The sequence below is a fragment of the Amblyraja radiata genome, chromosome 2 (assembly GCF_010909765.2).
Source record: "Amblyraja radiata isolate CabotCenter1 chromosome 2, sAmbRad1.1.pri, whole genome shotgun sequence".
NCBI classification, from domain to species: domain Eukaryota; kingdom Metazoa; phylum Chordata; class Chondrichthyes; order Rajiformes; family Rajidae; genus Amblyraja; species Amblyraja radiata.
This window is the reverse complement of record NC_045957.1, coordinates 147,472,633-147,492,051: the sequence shown is the minus strand read 5'-3', so window position 1 is coordinate 147,492,051 and position 19,419 is coordinate 147,472,633. Positions and strand designations below refer to the sequence as shown.

Genomic DNA, 19,419 nt, shown 5'->3' with positions numbered 1-19,419 from the left:
TTCCCTCTTAAATTACGCTGCACTCCCTCAATAGCAAGAATGTCCTTCCTCAAATTAGGAGACCAAAACTGCACACAATACTCCAGGTCTCGCCAGGGCCCTGTACAACTAGAGGGCCTGTGCAAAAGGACCTCTTTGCTCCTATACTCGACTCCTCTCATTATGAAGTGCCACATACCATTAGCTTTCTTCACTGCATGCAGTATCCCCACTACAGGTCCAGGTAGTGGATTTCAGATTCTAATTGCATGCTATGTAATTAAGTTATCCCTATAATATTCTTACTTATTTTCCCCTTTATTTTATCCTGTAACCTCTCGTCCTTGTCCCCTCTACTAAATAAAACAGCCTCCCACTGTCCACTTTATCAAGGCCCCAAATTATTTTAACAAATCTCTCCTGTGCCTTCTACAAAAATCTAATCCCTATGCCTCTAATATACCTTGTCCTGGGATAAGAGGCTACAGTTATTTTCAAATCTGTTCTGTACCCTCTCTAATGCCTAGTAGTGCTTTGAACACTGCACTGCAGTTGAGGCTTCACCAGAAGGTTCAGCATGATTTCACTCTTGTCACACTCTCTGGCTCTATTAGCCACTTTGAACCTGTCCTGCCACTTTCAGTGACCTGTGCACCTACATCTAATGTTCCTCTGTTCCACATTCCCTTTTAGTATCCTTTATCCTTTGCATTTTTCTCATTCAATTATCTAGCATTTCTCTGCATTAACCATCACCCTCCATGCATCTATACTTTCCGCCAGCCTATTTATATCCTGCTGCATTCTATTACTGTCCCCTTTGCAGTTACTGCAGAGTACTGCCAATCAGATTGATGGTTGGTTTAGTTCAGTTTAGTTCATTGTCACGTGTAAGGAGGAGTGCATTTAGTGGGCTAGTAAGCCTTCTTCCATGCTGCATCTCTTTGATACCCTCAAATATAAAACAATTGTCAACTGCACCTGCAATTTGAACCATTAATATAGACTTTGATATATGTAAAAATAAAACAATGATCCCCAATATTGCTCCAATCAGGTGAGTGCCATTATTTTACCTCATTTGATTGACAGCAGTCATTCACCACAACCCTCTGTGATCTTTTAATAGTCATCTTCATATCTGTACTAACCGTGTCCCTTTTATTGCATGTGCCTCAACTTTGTTCGTAAGCCAAAGTGGCTTTTCATGAAAAGCTGCTTGGAAGTGCACATACAACCCATTAACTACATTACCTTTATCAGCACTCTGTTATCTCGTCCAAAAAAATGTTTCAATTTGATTAATCATGATTTGTTCTTAAAGTTATGCTGGGTTACCTTAATCCATTCAATAAATACGATGAATGATGATGGACAATATTTTTTAAAAAAACTTCAAGAAGTTACGTGGGAACAATTGATCAGTTTCATTTGGTTTTAATTTGTAACACTTTGTCTAATTGGGTAAAGGAAACCGTCATAAGAAAAGAAACGTTAAGAATGCAACAGTTTCATAGTTGGCTACTAATTTTGCACAGTTGGTGCATAATATACATAACGTTCAAACCGCACTAATAGATTATTTTTCTTATTGTAGGGTGTGTAATTGCAGAGCTATTCACAGAAGGAGTACCAATGTTTGATCTATCCCAATTGCTGGCTTACAGAAATGGCCATTTTGCCCATGAACAGGTGCTGAATAAGATTGAGGATATTACCATAAGGGGTCTGGTAAGCAAATGGTTCCAAATTATTATTTTAAAATCTAATATGCAGCCATAAATATAGTGCATTTTGCAGTCTTTGAAATGATTATTCAATATACTGTATGTTGCTCAAGTGTAGATGGTAGGAATGCGTATACTATGTTGTAGCTCAGCAAAAAACAAAGTGCTGGAGGAGCTCAGCGGGCCAGGCAGAATCTGTAGAGGGAAATGGACAGGCATAATTTTGGGCTGGGACACTTTATCAGACATTTTCTCAAACTATAGTTCATATTCAGTGAGACTGGGCCCACACCTGTCCTCCACTATCACCCAGGGCTGTGTACTGAGCCCCATGCTCTACTCCCTCTTCACACACGACTGTGTTCCTGTATTTGACACCAACACCAACGTCAAGTTTGCAGACGACACAACTGTGATCGGGCTGATCACCGACGGTGATGAAACAAAATACAGAGCGGAGGTGCAGAACCTGGCGGACTGGTGCTCACGTAACAACTTGTCATTAAACACCTCCAAGACCAAGGAGCTGATTATCGACTTCAGGAGGTCACAGAATGGGGAATACGCCCCAATCTCCATCTACGGGGACAGTGTGGAGAGAGTGTCCAGCTTTAAGTTTCTGGGCACTCACATTTCAGAGGACCTCACATGGTCCACCAACACCGGTGTGCTGGTCAAAAAGGCACAGCAACTACTGTTCTTCCTGAGAACATTGAAAAGGACCGGTCTGCCCCAACAGCTGCTGACAACCTTCTACCGCTGCACAACAGAGAGCACACTAACGTATGGCATCTCTGTGTGGTATCTCAGCTGCACGGAGGCGGAGAGGAGAGCTCTTCAGCGCATCGTCAACTGAGAACAGAAGATTATTGGGACACCGCTACCAGCCTTGGATGACATCTACCACACATGGTGCCTCAGGAAGGCCGTCGGCATCCATAAAGACTCCTCACACCCTTGTAATGGACTGTTCAAACTACTTTCTTCCGGCAGACGTTACAAGGCCTTCTACGCCCGCACCTCCAGACTCGGGAACAGTTTCTTTCCCAGAGCTATAGCGGCTCTGAACCGGCCTTGCTGAGTGCCCTCCACCCCCATGGACTGTCTCCCTCGGATGGTCACGTAGCACAGACACATCTGCACTTTAGTCTGTCTTACTGTTTTAATGTTTTTACAAACCATGTTCTCGGGGTATCTAAATCTAAATTTTATTAGTTATTTAAGTTATGACATCGGATGGAAGCTACATACCCGAATCTCGTTGCACTTGTGTGCAATGACAATAAAATATATTATTATTATTATTATTATTATTATTATTCGACTTTTTTAAATGAAATGTTACCACTGTTTGTATGAAGATATGTGATTCCATCAATGGCATAGTATAAGGAAAAAGGCATCCCTTATTGTCCATCTGTAGTTGCTCTGGCAACTGCATTTCATTTTCCAACTCATGGCATTAATAAGTCAAGTTAACGGTGAAAGATTTGTTTCATTGTGTGAACCCTATTGGATTTGTGCTAAGTGGCAGTTTAGGTGGTGGTTTATCTGATGGTTGGCCATAAATTAATGGATTTGTTGAAATTATTTTTGAGGCCAAAACAGTTTGCCAGGAGAATACAATAATGTTTCTAGAAGTATGATAATATAGCATATACGATCCTAATTGCTTTACACTGTGAACAAGCTTTGGAATCATAGTTCATTGATGATTTTAATATTGTCCATTTATCATTTTTGGTTTTGACGATGACTACGAATTCAGGTTCTGTTACGACTGTGATGGCTTCTTGGAAGCAGCATTATTCATTGAAGAGCTAGAGAGGGTTAGCAAACCTATTAAAAAAAATTCACACTTTGCATGTATTTTTGCTGTTGGATAGTGATTAGCGACCAGGAGCCTTGATTATTTCTCAAAAAACGAAAAACTTGAAGCAGAAACTGGAAATCTGAAATGAAACACACATACCAACGTCAATATCAACATCTGTGGAGTGAGAATCAGAGCAAATGTTTAAAATTGATGAGAATTTCACCAGTAAGATTATTGACCTGAAATGTGTAATTGGTTTCTCTCTCCTCAGAAGCTTGTTAACATGCAAAGTATTTAAAGCATTTTCCATTTTTACTCTATATTTCCTTTCCAATTATTTTAGATCGTGGGAATTATGGCTGATTACTGTACTTTAAAATAAAAAGGCTGTACAGAGGTACAGCGAAAAGCATTTGTTGCATGCTAACCAGTCAGCGAAAAGACCATACATGATTACAATTGAACCATTCATGATTACAATTGATTACAAAAGATACATGATGAATGGAATGACATGAATAACGTTTAGTGCAAGGCAAAGTCCTGTAAAATGTGAAGTTCTCCAATGTTGTAGATAGTAACTCAGAACTGCTCTCTAGTGTTGGAAGGATGGTTCAATTGCCTGGGAAGAAACGTTTCTTGAATCTGGGGTTGTGCATTTTCACACTTCTATGCCCTTTGCCTGATGGGAGGGGGGAGAAGAGGGAGTGACCGGGGAGCGACTCGCCCTTTAATACGCTACTGGTCTTGCCGAGGTAGCGTGAGATGTTAATGGAAGGGAGGTTGGTTTGTGGAATGGTCCAGGCTGCATCCACAATTCTCTGCAATTTCTTGCGGTCATGGGTGGAGCTGTTCCCAAACCATGATGTGATGCATCCTGATAAAAAGCTTTCCGTGGCACATCTGTAAAAGTTGGTGAGAGTTGTTGGGGACATGCCAAACCTCCTATGCTTTCTAAGGAAGTAGAGGCGTTGATGTGCTTTCTTGGCTGTGGCTTCAATATGGGAGGTCCAGGAAAAAGTTGCAGGTGATATTTACTCCTAGGAATTTGAAACTTTCAACCATCTCTTCTTCGGTGCCGTCATTGCAGACTGGGATATGTGTACCACTTTGCTTCCTGAAATCGATCACTATCTCCTCTGTCCTGCTGACATTGAGAGAAAGATTGTCGTTGTGACGCCAGGTCATGAGGTTCTCAATCTCCTTAATGTACTCAAGTTCAAGTGAGTTTATTGTCATGTGTCCCTGTATAGGACAATGAAATTCTTGCTTTGCTTAAGCACACAGAAAATAGCAGGCATTTACTACAAAACAGATAAATGTGTCCATATACCATGATATAAATATATACACACATGAATAAATAAACTGATAAAGTGCAAATAGCAGAAAGTGGTTATTAATAATCAGAGTTTTGTCCGAGCCAGTTTTAATAGCCTGATGGCTGTGGGGAAGTAGCTATTCCTGAACCTGGTTGTTGCAGTCTTCAGGCTCCTGTACCTTCTACCTGAAGGTAGCAGGGAGATGAGTGTGTGACCAGGATGGTGTGGGTCTTTGATGATACTGCCAGCCTTTTTGAGGCAGCGACTGCGATAAATCCCCTCGATGGAAGGAAGGTCAGAGCCGATGATGGACTGGGCAGTGATTACTACTTTTTGTAGTCTTTTCCTCTCCAGGGCGCTCAAATTGCCAAACCAAACCACGATGCAACCGGTCAGCATGCTCTCTAATGTGCACCTGTAGAAGTTAGAGAGAGTCTTCCTTGACAAACTGACTCTCCGTAATCTTCTCAGGAAGTAGAAGCGCTGATGAGCTTTTTTGATAATTGCGTTAGTGTTCTCGGACCAGGAAAGATCTTCAGAGATGTGCACGCCCAGGAATTTGAAGTTCTTGACCCTTTCAACCATCGACCCATTGATATAAATGGGGCTGTGGGTCCCCCTCCTACTCCTTCCAAAGTCTACAATCAGTTCCTTGGTTTTGCTGGTGTTGAGGGCCAGGTTATTACGCTGGCACCATATGGACAGTTGCTCGATCTCCCTTCTATATTCTGACTCATCCCCATCAGTGATACGCCCCACAATAGTGGTGTCGTCAGCGAACTTGATGATGGAGTTCGCACTGTGGTTGGCTACGCAGTCATGGGTATAGAGTGAGTACAGCAGGGGACTGAGCACGCAACCTTGAGGTGCTCCCGTGCTGATTGTTATCGAGGCTGACACATTTCCACCAATACGAACAGACTGTGGTCTGTGGACGAGGAAGTCGAGGATCCAGTTGCAGAGGGATGCGCAGAGACCTAGTTCTGCGAGTTTGGTAACCAGTTTGGAGGGGATGATTGTGTTGAATGCCGAGCTGTAATCGATGAATAACAGCCTGACATATGAGTTTTTGTTGTCCAAGTGGTCCAGTGCGGAGTGGAGGGCCAGCGAGATCGCATCCACCGTTGATCTCCGTCTCAACATTATTTGATATCTGGCCCAGAACGGTGGTGTTGTCTGTGCATTTGTAAATTGAATTGGATTTTTACTTGGCTGCACAATCGTGGGTGTACAATGAATGAATGAATACTTGATTGTCACATGCAACAAGTCACATGCCTTCTCACAGTCACAAGGAGTAAAGCAGAAAGCTGAGAATGCATCCTTGTGGAACACCAGTGTTGAGGATTAGAGTAAAGGATAATTCGTCCCCTATTCTCACTGATTGAGGTCTGTGGGTCAGGAAGCCAAGGAATTAGAGTAGCTGAAATATAGTTACTTGCTTATAACCATGAATTTTTAGTCTCAAACTGTTTGTAACTTAGTGCTACAGATGGCATTTTGTTGCTTGTAAATCAGGATAAACAAATTTGTAAGATTTTCAGCCCCTCTAGGATATTGATCTCGCAATCCACATTTCCATGTTTGCTTGTATAATTACGTGATCAAAAAATATAATTTGCTTCTGTCTGCGTTATTTTAAAGATTAGAACATTGATCTTCCTATATTGCAGGTTGTTCAGATGATACAGCGTGACCCTGAAAAACGTTTAACAGCTGAAGAACATCTTAAACAACATAGGGGCAGAACTTTCCCAGAGTTGTTTTACAGTTTTCTGCAACCTTATATGGCACAATTTGCAAAAGAGACTTTCCAATCTGCTGATGAACGTATCTTGGTAATAAGGAAGGACTTAGAAAATATTCTACAAAATGTTTGTGGAGAAGACCAGACGGATAAAAACAATGGAGAAACAAAAGAGTATGGTTTGATTATTTTAGTGTCTGTTATCACCTCTTGCTTGCAGACACTCCAATTCTGTGATTCTAAATTAGCTGCTTTGGAACTAATTCTCCACTTAGCAACCAGACTAAGTGGCGAGATACTACTTGATAGGATAACACCTTACCTCTTACATTTTGCCAATGATTCCGTACCAAGGGTCCGAGCTGAAGCAGTCAGAACACTGACAAAAGTCCTAGCCCTTGTCAAAGAGGTGCCACGTAATGATGTCAATATTTACCCCGAGTACATCTTGCCAGGTATTGCTCACTTGGCTCAGGATGAAGCAACTCTTGTCAGATTAGCATATGCAGGTAAGGAACGTAGATGAAATAAATAATTCTAATCTGTAGCCGGTTCATAGGGCGAACCAACTGGATATGAATTGAAACCCCTCTCTTTTTGCCTCTTTCCTGTCCTTGCCCCATTGCTCCACTGTTAGGATTGCATTTGTCTCTTGTCTCCTACCATTAAACTTTGTATGGCAGACACAAAATGCTGGAGTAACTCAGTGGGACAGGCTGCACCCTGGAGAGAAGGGATGGGTCGAGACCCTTCATCTGAAGAACTGAACATCACCCATTCCTTTTCTCCAGAGATGCAGCCTGTCCCACTGAGTTACTCCAGCATTTTGTGTCTACTTTCGATTTAAACCAGCATCTGCAGTTCTTTCCTACACATTAACCATGTAAGGTTTCCATCCTCGTTTTAAGGCAATGTTTTTGATATAAGTTAAGGTTATTGTGTTTTTGTGAACTTTTTTTTTACATTGGTTGCTCTTGAATTCTTGCAATTCTATCTTGTGTTCATTTCTGACACTATTCAATTTCTTTAATTGTCTGAATATTATAACATGGCCAAACGCCGAACTACAATTTATTTCGGTGAAAGATACTTTTGGTGGCATTGGGTAAATTGTCTCTAGTGTGTGTAGGATAGCGTTATTGTGTGGGGATCGCTGGTCGGCACGGATTAGGTGACGAAAGAGCCTGTTTCTGCGCTGTCTCTCCAAACAATATTTTCTGAACTATTCATAATCTTGTATTGTATTTTAACAGAAAACATAGCACTTTTGGCTGAGACAGCTCTCCGATTTTTAGAAATAGTCCAGTTAAATAATTTAAATGTGGAAAGTGAGCTAAATGGAGAGGAAACAGAAGAAATACTACATCCCAATGAAAACTATGACTCTGGTAATCTCTCACATTATAATCTATTTTATTTGCAATTTAATATTATTTTTCACAAGGTAATACAATTATTCACTCTTCTAACTCAATTCCTCAAAATCCTGTTAACTAATGAACTGAATCCCATGTTTGCAGAATTACAAGCTCTCCATGAGATGGTTCAGCAAAAGGTGGTGACGCTGTTGAGTGACCCAGAAAATATTGTGAAGCAGACCTTAATGGAGAATGGGATAACTCGACTTTGTGTGTTCTTTGGCCGCCAAAAGGCAAATGATGTTCTCTTGTCGCACATGATCACCTTCTTGAATGATAAGAATGATTGGCATCTTCGAGGTGCCTTCTTTGATAGTATTGTTGGTAAGTACAGTATGAATATTTTGATAACTTGCTATTGTGCTGCAATTGTGCCCAATTTTATATCTTACTGTATTAATAGTAGAGATACCCAGTGGTCCAGATAGCAAATATGGATGGAGAAGAGTTAACTATTCAAGCTGATGACTTTTTCCAGAACTCTGAAAAGGAGAAGATGAGTGTGTTTACATTTCAGAATAGGGCAATGTTTAGAGACCAAGATTGTACAGTTGACATAAATGCTTTGGTGTTGTCAAAGATGATGAATGCTTGGTAATCATGGCTTGTTAGTGGGAAGTGTGCAAATAGAGGAAGATAAATTAAGGCAGCTGAGAGACAAAACAGTGCTGGACCTGAGATGCTGATAATTGTTTTTCAGAAAAATGTAAGTCAAAAATATAAAGCTAACTTAATCTACTGCTTCATATTTCAGGTAGTCTTTGCTTTCTCCCTCCTTCCCCTCCCATTCCCAGCTCTCCCACAGCCCCTGTCTCCGCTTCCTTTCTTCTTCCCGCCCCCACACCAGTCTGAAGGAGGGTCTCGACCCGAAACGTCACCTATTCCTTCGCTCCATAGATGCTACCTCACCCGATGAGTTTCTCCAGCATTTTTATCTACCTTTTAATCTACTGCTGATCACTATACCAAAAATAAATCACATTTATCCCACAATTTGATTAGGGTAATTCAGTGTTCTGGAAAGATTACTTGAAATTCCTCTTGTTTGCATGTGCTAAAATACTTTGTATTGAGTTTCATTTTATTGTACATTTGAGCAGGTACATAGGTGGGAAAGGTTTAGAGGGATATGGACCAAACACAGGCAGGTGGGACGAGTGTAGATGTGGCTTCTTGGTCAGCATGGACAAATTGGGCTGAAGGACATTGGACTTGTCTGTGCAACGGATGTCCTACAATGCTGAGAACTGTATTCTGTATTTTACCCTTTGCTCTACCTATTGTACTTGAATTTGGCTTGAATGTGGTTATGTTTTGTATTATTTAGTTTGACTGGTTAGTCTGAAGAAGGGTCTCGACCCAAAACTCACCCATTCCTTCTCTCCAGAGATGTTGCCTGTCCCGCTGAGTTACTCTACATGCAACTTTTTACCGTACCTCCGTACACGTGACAATGATAAACCTAAATTGTCACTTCTCTGGGCATATTGTAGCCCTTGGGACTTATTATTAAATGTAACAATTACAATTCACCATCTTATTTTTCTCTCTACTTTTGGAGATTTAAATTTCAGTTTTATCCTGTTTATTTGTTTTCTGTATTTCCCTCTTCTATCTCAATTGCCAGTATTTACGATGGCACAGTGGTGCAGTGGTAAAGTTACTGCCTTACACCACCAGAGACCCAGGTATGATCCTGACTACTGGTGCTGTCTGTACAGAGTTCATGTTCCCCCTGTGGGTTTTCTCCAGATTCATCCCATATTCTCTACAAATTTTGTAATACAGATATTTTTAAGGACGATAAGCTCAGAGATAAAACAATTTTTGCTTCACTATCATTGAAGTAACATTTAGTCTCATCCACTATTTTCAAACAAAGACTTCTTATTTCAACACTTTTTTGACGTATTATATTTATTGTGTACAAGACTAGCATTATTTTCCATCGGAATGTTTGTGCTTTTGGTTCAGAGGTGAAAACATGTCTAGAAACAGCTAATTACAGGTGACCATACAAGGAGCATTTTTGTTTAAGAATACTATTATCATGAGAGTAAGAGGAAGGATATGTTTAGTTTAGAGATACAGCGTGGTAACAGATCCTTTGGTCCACCGAGTCCATGCTAACCATCAATCATCGGTTCGCACTAGTTCTATGTTATACCACATTTTCAACCATTCCTTACACATAAGGGGCAATTGGCCTGCAAATCTGCACGTCTTTGGGATGTGGGAAGAGACCAGAGCACCTGGAGGAAACCTACATTATCACAGGGAGAATATGAAAACTTCTGTGGTCCGGATCGAAACAGGCTCCCTGACACTGTAGGAGGGCAGTTCTACCAGCTGTGCCATCTTCATATCGAAAAATATGAATACTTAGATTTCTTTGTAATGTATTTATGCTAACAAAATAATTTTGTGTGTTTCAAAAGCATTCATATATATTTGCTTGTTAATTCTAAAGTAGTTCATTGGTTTTGCTAAAGTCGACCACCAGGTGGTACAATAAAACCTCCTTTCAATGATTTGAGAAAGGCTCCTCGCACCAAAATGAAAATTGAAAAGCACATAGTCATAATTTAAATATGTGTATGAGCACTGAAATTACCATCTACCAATTGTTCGATTTTTTAAAATGTAATTTTTATATTTCAGGGAGTCATTTTTCTTTTTTAATTTCTCCAAGATATTAAAAGAATATACGGAAATTCAAATTTATTTACTTCAAATTTTTTGTTGTCGGGATGAAAGAAAATTGCTCCGTCAATTGCAAAAAAATGTAATAATTTAAAATACTCAGCAGGAACAGTTAATATTAAACGGGTCTCAGTCTCGACACAGCCCTCTCCCTTTTATACTAGCCATCTTTCCTCTTCACTTCTAGTCCTGAGGCAGGGTTTCATCCTGAAGGTTAAACACATCCTTCACCGCACCCAGCAGATGCTGCTTGACCTGCTGAGTTCCTCTAGCAGATTGTTGCTCCAGATTCCAGCATCTGCAGTCTCTTGTGCCTCCCAATTAATTTTAGACCTTTCGCACTTGTTCAACGCAAATTGTATGTTATATATGGGGTTTGAATGTCAAATGACTAACTTTTGTCACTTATACAGCAAAATGTGACTGAAATAACTTATTTAACTTGGAGGTAAAGTAACTTTAACCTTTCAGCATCCTGCTTCTGATGGTGGCAATGTGTATGCTCATCACTTAACTGTAAGACAGCTCTACAGTGTGTGCATGCCAAAATCAATGTAAACTGAGTTTATTTACGTTGGGCCCAATTGAACACTATTCTGTCCCTGTCTGCTTGTACTTGTGTGGCTGATGCAGATGCTGAATCTGCTGACTCTCTACATTTGGGAGGCATCTGGCAGGGTGCTGAAAGACCTTGAGTAGATCTTAGGCAAAATGTGGCTGAGGCCCCAGCACTGGAATGCCTCCATAACGTTTGATGGTGCAAAAATTGAATGCAGCTTTAGTTTCTTTAATCGCTTTCGAGGGTTTGTTTAAAAAAATAATTGAAAAAGTTAGTTATAATTTAATCCAAGCATGAAGAAATAATTCTATACATTAAAGTAAAAATTAGTTTCCTTCTCAAGACTGGAGGGATTTGGACAGAATCAGGCAGGTGAGACTAGTGTTGATGGGGCATCTTAGTCGGCATGGGTAAGTTGGCCAAAGGGCCTGATACGACTCTTCTTAATCTCCATTTGGGAATTCTTATTCAAACAAAGAAGGATTTATCTGCCAGTTTTGACTAGCTTAGCATTAGAGAGGTAGATTCCTGAGTACTGGAGAATTGCTGTGTGGTGGGGCCTTGTTGAACTTAATGTGTCCAGCGGAAGATCTTAGCGATAGGTGCCCTGGCATCTGTCTCTTGAGCGTATCCAGGCTTTCTAGTGAGCAAATGTCATTTTGGAATGAACATGCCTGGAATAAGCTGAATGACATTAGTTCCCCTTGGAACTATTGTCTATAATTGGTGTAGTTTGGTCCACCATAAAAGTATATATACAGTACTCAGTTCATATGGAGACACAAGGAACTACAGATGCTGGTTTACAAAAAAACCCACAAATTGCTGGAGTAACTCAGTGGGTCAGTCAACATCTTTGGAAGTCCTGAATAGGCGACATTTCAATTCAGGACACCTTCTTCACCCTCTGTTCATATCCTCTTTGGAAGCATGAGGCATATAATTTCTTCTGGTGGAATAGCAATACAAGTCAAGCTTTCTGCAAACTTAAGCCCGATGAAGAGCCTCGACCCAAAACGTCACCTTGTAGAGGCACAAACGTTGTGAATAAATGGATTCTTTATTCAGGCAATGTAGGTTAGATATACACGCACGATTAGCACTCTAGTCATTGTTGCTGAAAGGCTGTAGCCTCGTGGCCTCAGTTGAGCACCTGCTGAAGTGGCAGGACACTCTCATGAAGAGAGAGGAAGAACAAGAGAGAGAGGGAAGGTTAGTTCTTATATACTAGGGCACCACTCTATATCCCGTGACTCCTTTCCGTGACTGCCGAGGATTCGCATAGCAAAAGTGGCCTAACCACTAGGTGCCGCTACAATCTATTCCTTTTCTCCAGAGATGCTGCCTGGCCCGCTGAGTTATTCCAGCATTTTGTGCCAAATTTATTTGACAAGTCTAGTCCAGTTCCTATCGTTTACCTTAAAGTAGTGTATAACAACAGAACATATTGTTTATAAAGTGACTGTTTGGTGCCGTGCAAGAGTCGTTTTCCTTCAGAAAAGGAAAGCTAATTCCCATCTTCAATGAAGCAGATTATAAAAAATAAAAAATAAATTGATTCTGACTTTCCTGTTATTTTTTTTTAAAAAGGCTTAAACATATGATATAATTCACCAATAAGAAAGAAATTCCAATAACTTTTTGTTATCAGATTCTGAAAAACTTCACATGGTTACCATTTGGGTCCTGATAATTGTTTGATGCATTGTTCTTGATTAAGGTGTTTTTATTTTTTTAGGTGTGGCCGCTTATGTTGGATGGCAGAGCTCATCAATCCTCAAGCCCCTTCTTCAACAAGGACTCAGTGATGCTGAGGAGTTTGTGATCTATAAAGCCCTCAATGCGATGACATGCATGTGTCAGTTGGGACTTCTGCAAAAACCTCACATCTATGAGTTTGCCAACGATATTGGTAAGTTTTAGATTTGTTAGAAGGATATGTTTTCTTTTTCCTTATTGGAATATTTATATTAGCCGTAGTCACTATCTGTAATGGTAATCAGATGACAAAAACTTTGCATTTATGTAAGATGGTCTAGTTCAAACATGCCTGTCCTCATTCAGATACATATTGAATGGAGGATGATTATTAGGCTATTTATTGGATGCAACATGAAAGCTAATTTCTATCTCCTATTAATTCTCATAGAACCACTATTAACCCTGTGTTTAGGAACAAAAGGTCCATCCACTCTGTATTACCTCTTGTGTTGAGTTATCTAACATCCTTAACCCTTAACAGGGTAGTGGGTATATGGAATGAGCTGCCAGAAGAGATGGTTGACGCTGGTACTATAACGACAATTAGAATGCATTTGGACAGGTAATATTAATAATAATAAATTGTATTTAATGGGCGCCTTTCAGACATCTCAAGGACACCTTACATAGATTAATAGGAATAGAAACATATAATCAGAATAAAATAAGTAATAAAGACATCACAGAGACACAAATTAAAAACAGAATTCAATCCAAAAACAGAAAATCAAAAACACAATGTGAAGTTACATTGATAGGAAAGGTTTGGAGGGATATGGGCCGCATAGCATATATAAAAAGTTGGATGGTGAGGTCTTGTACAACTAAGAAAAATTGTGGTGGAAAATCAATACAGTTTTTTAAAAAAACAGACAAACAGGAATTTAAATCTCTAGGATATAAAGTTTTATAGCAACATGTAAAAGCTCCCTTTTAATATTTAATCTCTGTTTGAGAGGATTAAGTTTGTATTTGCCAAGGTAGCAATGCCAAGGATGTCTGAGTGAATTAATAAACAATTGTATTGGGGCTACAGTATTCTCTTTCTCAAGTGGTAAGGTATACACAATGACTTTTCAATTGTTGCCAGAAACAATATTGTAGAATTTCCTGTGAAAAGATTATGTATTTGTTGGAAGGATCATTAGAATCCTGAATATAGCTTTCCGTAGAATATAACTAAAAACAATGATGTACTTAATGGTATTTGTGTATTTCTAATTACCTTACTAATGTTGTTAAAATATGTAATGGTTTAAACTAACTAAATCCATGCAAAGTGCACAGGTAATTGCCTGTTTGTGTTAACATTTGTGGACTTTATTAAAAAAAAAAAAAAAATCTTGTTCCTTTTTTACATTAGCACCGTTTTTGTGCCACCCAAATCTCTGGATCCGTTATGGAGCTGTGGGATTCATAACGGTGGTTGCACAGCATCTGAATATTGCTGACGTTTATTGCAAACTGATGCCATTCCTCAATCCATTCATCTCCCAACCAATAATACAGGTACGATTTGTGTTACCTGACTTGTTCCATGGTTAAATAGAATGCAGTTGGTTGTGTTTTGATGTAGTTAAAATGTCTCCATTTATTTTCTTTATTGTAATGTTTAGTACAAATAATAGTGAATAAGATAATTGTTACTGTTTTAACCAGTTTTCTACAACTTACCTTAAAGAATTTGGAGATTACAATGTGGGATTTGTGCTTGTACTTTTATTTTTCCCTGGTTTCTATTTTATAACTTAATCCATCTTTTAGGAAAAAAGAAACAAATTTGGTGCCTATACAAATTGCATTTGTACTTAAGTACTTTTTACTTAAGGTTTTTTTTTTAAAGTAACATTCCCTTAATGACTGGGAACAAGAATAAACACTATAAAACTACAAAAAAAAAATAGTGATAGAAGCCATAGTCCATTAAATCCATGCCAGTCCAATGCACAAATTATCAATTTAGTCCCTTTTCTCTGCCATCTTCTTATTGCCCTACCATCATTTTGTTTTCAAGTGCTCTTGAACACCATATTTTGATCTCCCTCTATGACAGAAGGGGGGCGCTGTCCTGTGCATGGCTGCCCAGCCAGTAGCTGTCTGTCTTTTCATCTTTTTATTTTTATTTTAGTTGGTTAAAGTGTTTTGTTTGGAGGTCTAGACTTTTTTATGTGTGGGGGGGGGAAGGGGGAAACTATCTTTCAGGGTCCCTACCTGGTCGGAGAGGCAGTTTTTCTCCGGGCTGCAGCTTCAACCCGTCCTCGCGGCCTACCAGCGGGCCTGGAGCGGAGTTTCCTGTCGGGGACCGCCCAGAACCTCGGCTTCGGCGGCGGCACAGCGCTGGAGCGCTATCACGGAGCGGGCGATGCCTTGCCCGGGTCGCCGCGCTGGAGCTCCGGTGAGCTGAAGACCGCTGAGGAAAACATCGCGGAGCTGCGGGACTGTGGAGCGACCAGCTGCGGGCGGCGGCGCTGAACTTTACACCGGGAGCCAGTGATCTCTAGATGAGATCGCCAGTTGTGGAGCTCCAACCGGCGCGGCGTCCAGTACGGAAGCGGTCGTTCCAGGGTTCCCAAGCCGCTGAGAGGACTCTCCCGATGCCGGAGCAATATCACCCGGCGAGAACGGCCTGGAACATCGGCCCTCCGTAGAGGCAACTGTGGAGGCCTCAATAGGCCCGACTATGGGTGAACTGGGGTTGGGGACTGGACTTTGTGCCTTCCCTCATAATGGGAACAATTGTGGGGGGATGTTCTTTATGTTTAAAACTCTTATTAATGTTATGTCTGTATTCTTTCTTTATGTGCTGCAAAATGGCAAGAAGCATTTCTCTTCACTACACCTAGGTGTATGTGTATGTGACCAATAAAAAAACAAAAACCTTTTTTACAACTCCTGTCATGGCAGAAACTAACCAATCATGGTTATTTGGTTGTCTACAGAATTTGATGCTGTTGGTTTTTCAGTCAATTAGCAATGAGAACATTTCTGTCTGCCATCTCAATAAATCATGTTTCAGTACCACCGGAGATTACTTTTTGTTCCAAGAAAAGTAAATGCAGTTTCTCTAGTCTATTCGCTCAATTAAAGACCTCATCACTGCAATTAATTTAGTGAAGGCTTCACATCTTGATGAAAGTGAGTGGCCATGTGATGTTGATTGTACTTGTTGTATGGATTTCGAAAAGACACAGATAAAATACCGCACAATTGGCCTTCCTCCAAGATTGAAGCACGTGGGGGAAAAAAGGTTAATGGCACAGGCTGAAAACTACCCAAGTTGCAAATAATGGAGAATAGCAATGAATGTTTGCCAGAGGGAAATACACAGCAGAACACCCCAGGATTCAAGGCCAGAATCATTTGCAAAGTGTGGCACATGTAATAAAATGAAATAAGAGAGGGAAATAAACAAATGAAAAATGCCTGTTTAATATCCTGGTCTCCCTCATTCAAACACATCACTTTTCTGGAGATTGCATTAAAGATGCAAAGTGCTGAAGAAACTCAGCGTGCCATGTGGCATCTCTGGAGAGCATGGAGAACACCAGTGTTTGAACATGGAGAACTCAAGAGATGCTTTCTGACCCGCTGAGTTACTCCAGCATTTTGTCTCTTTTTTGTAAACCAGCATCTGCAGTGGCTTGTGTCTAGAGATTATGGTGTTTGTTTTTATGATTATTATCGTATTTGTTTTTATTAGAGGTATTGTATGTAAATATTAGTCTAGTATATGTTTTTCACTGGCTTTTTGGGGATTGTCTTCCAGATAGACAAGGAAATTGTGTTGCTGAGCGTCCTCAAAGAGCCAGTCAACCGTTCCATATTTGACTATGTATTGCGATCGAAGGACATAATGAATCTCTACAGGCATTTGTACTTGCGCCAGAAAATACGAAATGGACTTCTGCTGGATTGCCCAATCCCCGAGGACCCAATTATTGCCCAGTTGTTAAAGAAATTGCTTTCCCAGGTAATACTTAACATACAAGTTTAACAAAAAATCTTGAATCTCCTAATTTCTTTGTTATTCACTTTTGATCAATCTGTCAGGGACAAAATTTGGCTCGTTGTACTTTTCAAGTCATCAGGGCTAAATGACTAAATGCTCAGTAAGACATTTGCTCAGCCTACATTTAATTATCTAACAAGGGATCTTCAGTGAATTTTAGTTTCAATACCAATATTGGGCTTTCTTTCTGTTTCTACAGATTGTTTTGTGTTGGTAGTAAGTTACAATGTAAGTAATAAGGCAGACTTGGTCGGTTATAGACGTATATGTTGAAACCATTACAAAGATCCAATAGGTCACAACACATATTGTAGATATCATGCGTATCATATTGAATGGTGATGCTGGCCGAATGGCCTACTCCTGCACCTATTTTCTTTGTGTCATTTGCTCTGGATAAGATTTCCCTTCCCAAAATTAGTCCTCTCAATAGATTCCATACAATTTGGATATAAATTGATAATGTTAATCTAAACCTTTCTAGATGGATATATCAAGCTGTGAGGTGCTTAGATAGTGAGAAACTTTTCCTTGTGATGGAGATGTTAAAAACAAAAAGGCATATGGTGAGGAATGAAGGGTTAGATGGGCGGTAAAGATTTTTTATTCTACCCAGAAGATGACGGGAATCTGAAATACACTTTGAAAAGCTAGTGGAGGCAGGATTTGATGGCATGGTTTTGTGATGTTCTGAAGAAGATTGATATGAAAATGGTGGGTACATTAGCTTTTATCTTCTAAAAATAGGAAGAAAGTAAAGATAACCCACTATTTAAGAAATTATCTGCAGAGAAAATAGTGAACTGCAGACAAGTTACTCAGACTTCAGTAACTGAAAGTAGCTTTAAACTATTGCTAATGGGACTGTGCAGAGTCAACATAGATTTATGAAAGGAAAATCATATTTGATGTGCCATTTAGAATTTTTTAAGAGTAGTTAATAGAATAGATTGGGGCAAATGAGACTGATAAAATGCCACGCATAAAGTTATTAATAAGAAAACAAAATGCATACTCAGTTGAGGATTGGTTAACAAATCAAAACAGTAGTTTTTTAACAGAGAAAAAAATAATTGGGATGGGAGATTCTCACTGGTGTGTTGGTAATGGGTTCCAACTATTCACAATCTAATCAATGATCTCATTGGCTGTAACGCCGCGGATGTAAAATAGGGATCCGGCCTGTCGAAACCAAACCTCCCGGCTGGGAGGTCCAAAATGTAGGTATCGTCAGGGAGACCGCGTTGAGGTCGGCCTCGTAGGCGGCAGCGGCAGAATTCATTTTCTTTTCAAATCTCCCTTCCAGGATTACACTCCTGGGCATCGAGGTCACAAGTGTGGCGGGCACGCGAAAGAGTCCAGCCAAAAACTAATCGGACACGAGTTGCGTGCACTGGACATGTTTATTCTCTCCATTACAGCTTCCTGCTCCTCCAAGGTTACGGGCGTTGCCCGGCCTTAAATACCAACTCGGGTACCGACCCTGTGACTAGCGCCTCCCACACCAAGACGCTGTCCTGTAGAGCCAATGGTTCGTTGTGCCCTTGGGTTGTCACCAGGTGCCGCCACAAAGTAATATTTACAGTCGTACTCAGAACACAAAACTATTTGTATGTATTCTGAGTATTTGTATGTATTCAAGGGGCTTGAAATTTCTAAGTTAATAAGCATGGATCAGGCAGATGAATATAACATGGAAAGTTTGCAACCTTTCACGGGCAGAAGAAATAGAAAAATGAAGCACTATTTAAACAATGAGAAACCTGGGTGTTCTCATATACGCATCACTGAAAGGTAATGTGAGACTATAACGTGTTAGGAAGGAATACAGTACTTTGCCTTTCCTGCAAGAAGAACTGAGTGCAGCACAAGAACAGGCCCTTTAAGTAGACCAGGCCGATGCAGTCTAGAGTTTAGAAGAATGAGAAATGATCTACCGTAATTGAAATACAAAAGAGCATTTTGTGGCTTAAGAGGTTTGATTCAGAGATGGCTGTCTTGGCTGAAGTATCCAGAATCGGGTATCTCAAATAGTTGATAATTCAGAAAATGTTAAATGGGTATGTAGGAAGGAAATGCAGATGCTGGTTTAAACTGAAGATAGACACGAACAACTGGAGTAACTCTGTGGGTCAAACAGCATCACTGGAGAAAAGGAATAGGTAAGGATTCTCGACCCAAAATGTCACCTATTCCCTTTCTCCAGAGATGATGTCTGACCCGCTGAGTTATTAAATTTAAAATGGACTTCTTCATCTAGAGATTGCAAATCTTTGGAATTCTGTGTCAAAGACGAGTATGAATCTTAGACGCTGTACGTAAACAGAAAGTGATAGATTTGTGGATAATAGGGGATCTGGAGTTAATGCACTTAAGAG

General features: G+C 40.1%; 1 protein-coding gene across 2 annotated transcripts in view; it reads left to right on the top strand.

The window, feature by feature from the left end:
• Positions 1-19,419, top strand: part of pik3r4 (phosphoinositide-3-kinase regulatory subunit 4) — a 53,809-nt gene that overhangs the window by 2,645 nt on the left and 31,745 nt on the right. For both annotated transcript variants that reach the window (XM_033016988.1, XM_033016982.1), the window contains exons 2-8: positions 1,577-1,710; positions 6,518-7,100; positions 7,845-7,979; positions 8,112-8,333; positions 13,010-13,183; positions 14,396-14,541; positions 16,799-17,002. In XM_033016988.1, the coding sequence (XP_032872879.1) occupies positions 1,577-1,710; positions 6,518-7,100; positions 7,845-7,979; positions 8,112-8,333; positions 13,010-13,183; positions 14,396-14,541; positions 16,799-17,002 (1,598 nt within the window). The remainder of the gene's footprint in view (positions 1-1,576; positions 1,711-6,517; positions 7,101-7,844; positions 7,980-8,111; positions 8,334-13,009; positions 13,184-14,395; positions 14,542-16,798; positions 17,003-19,419) is intronic.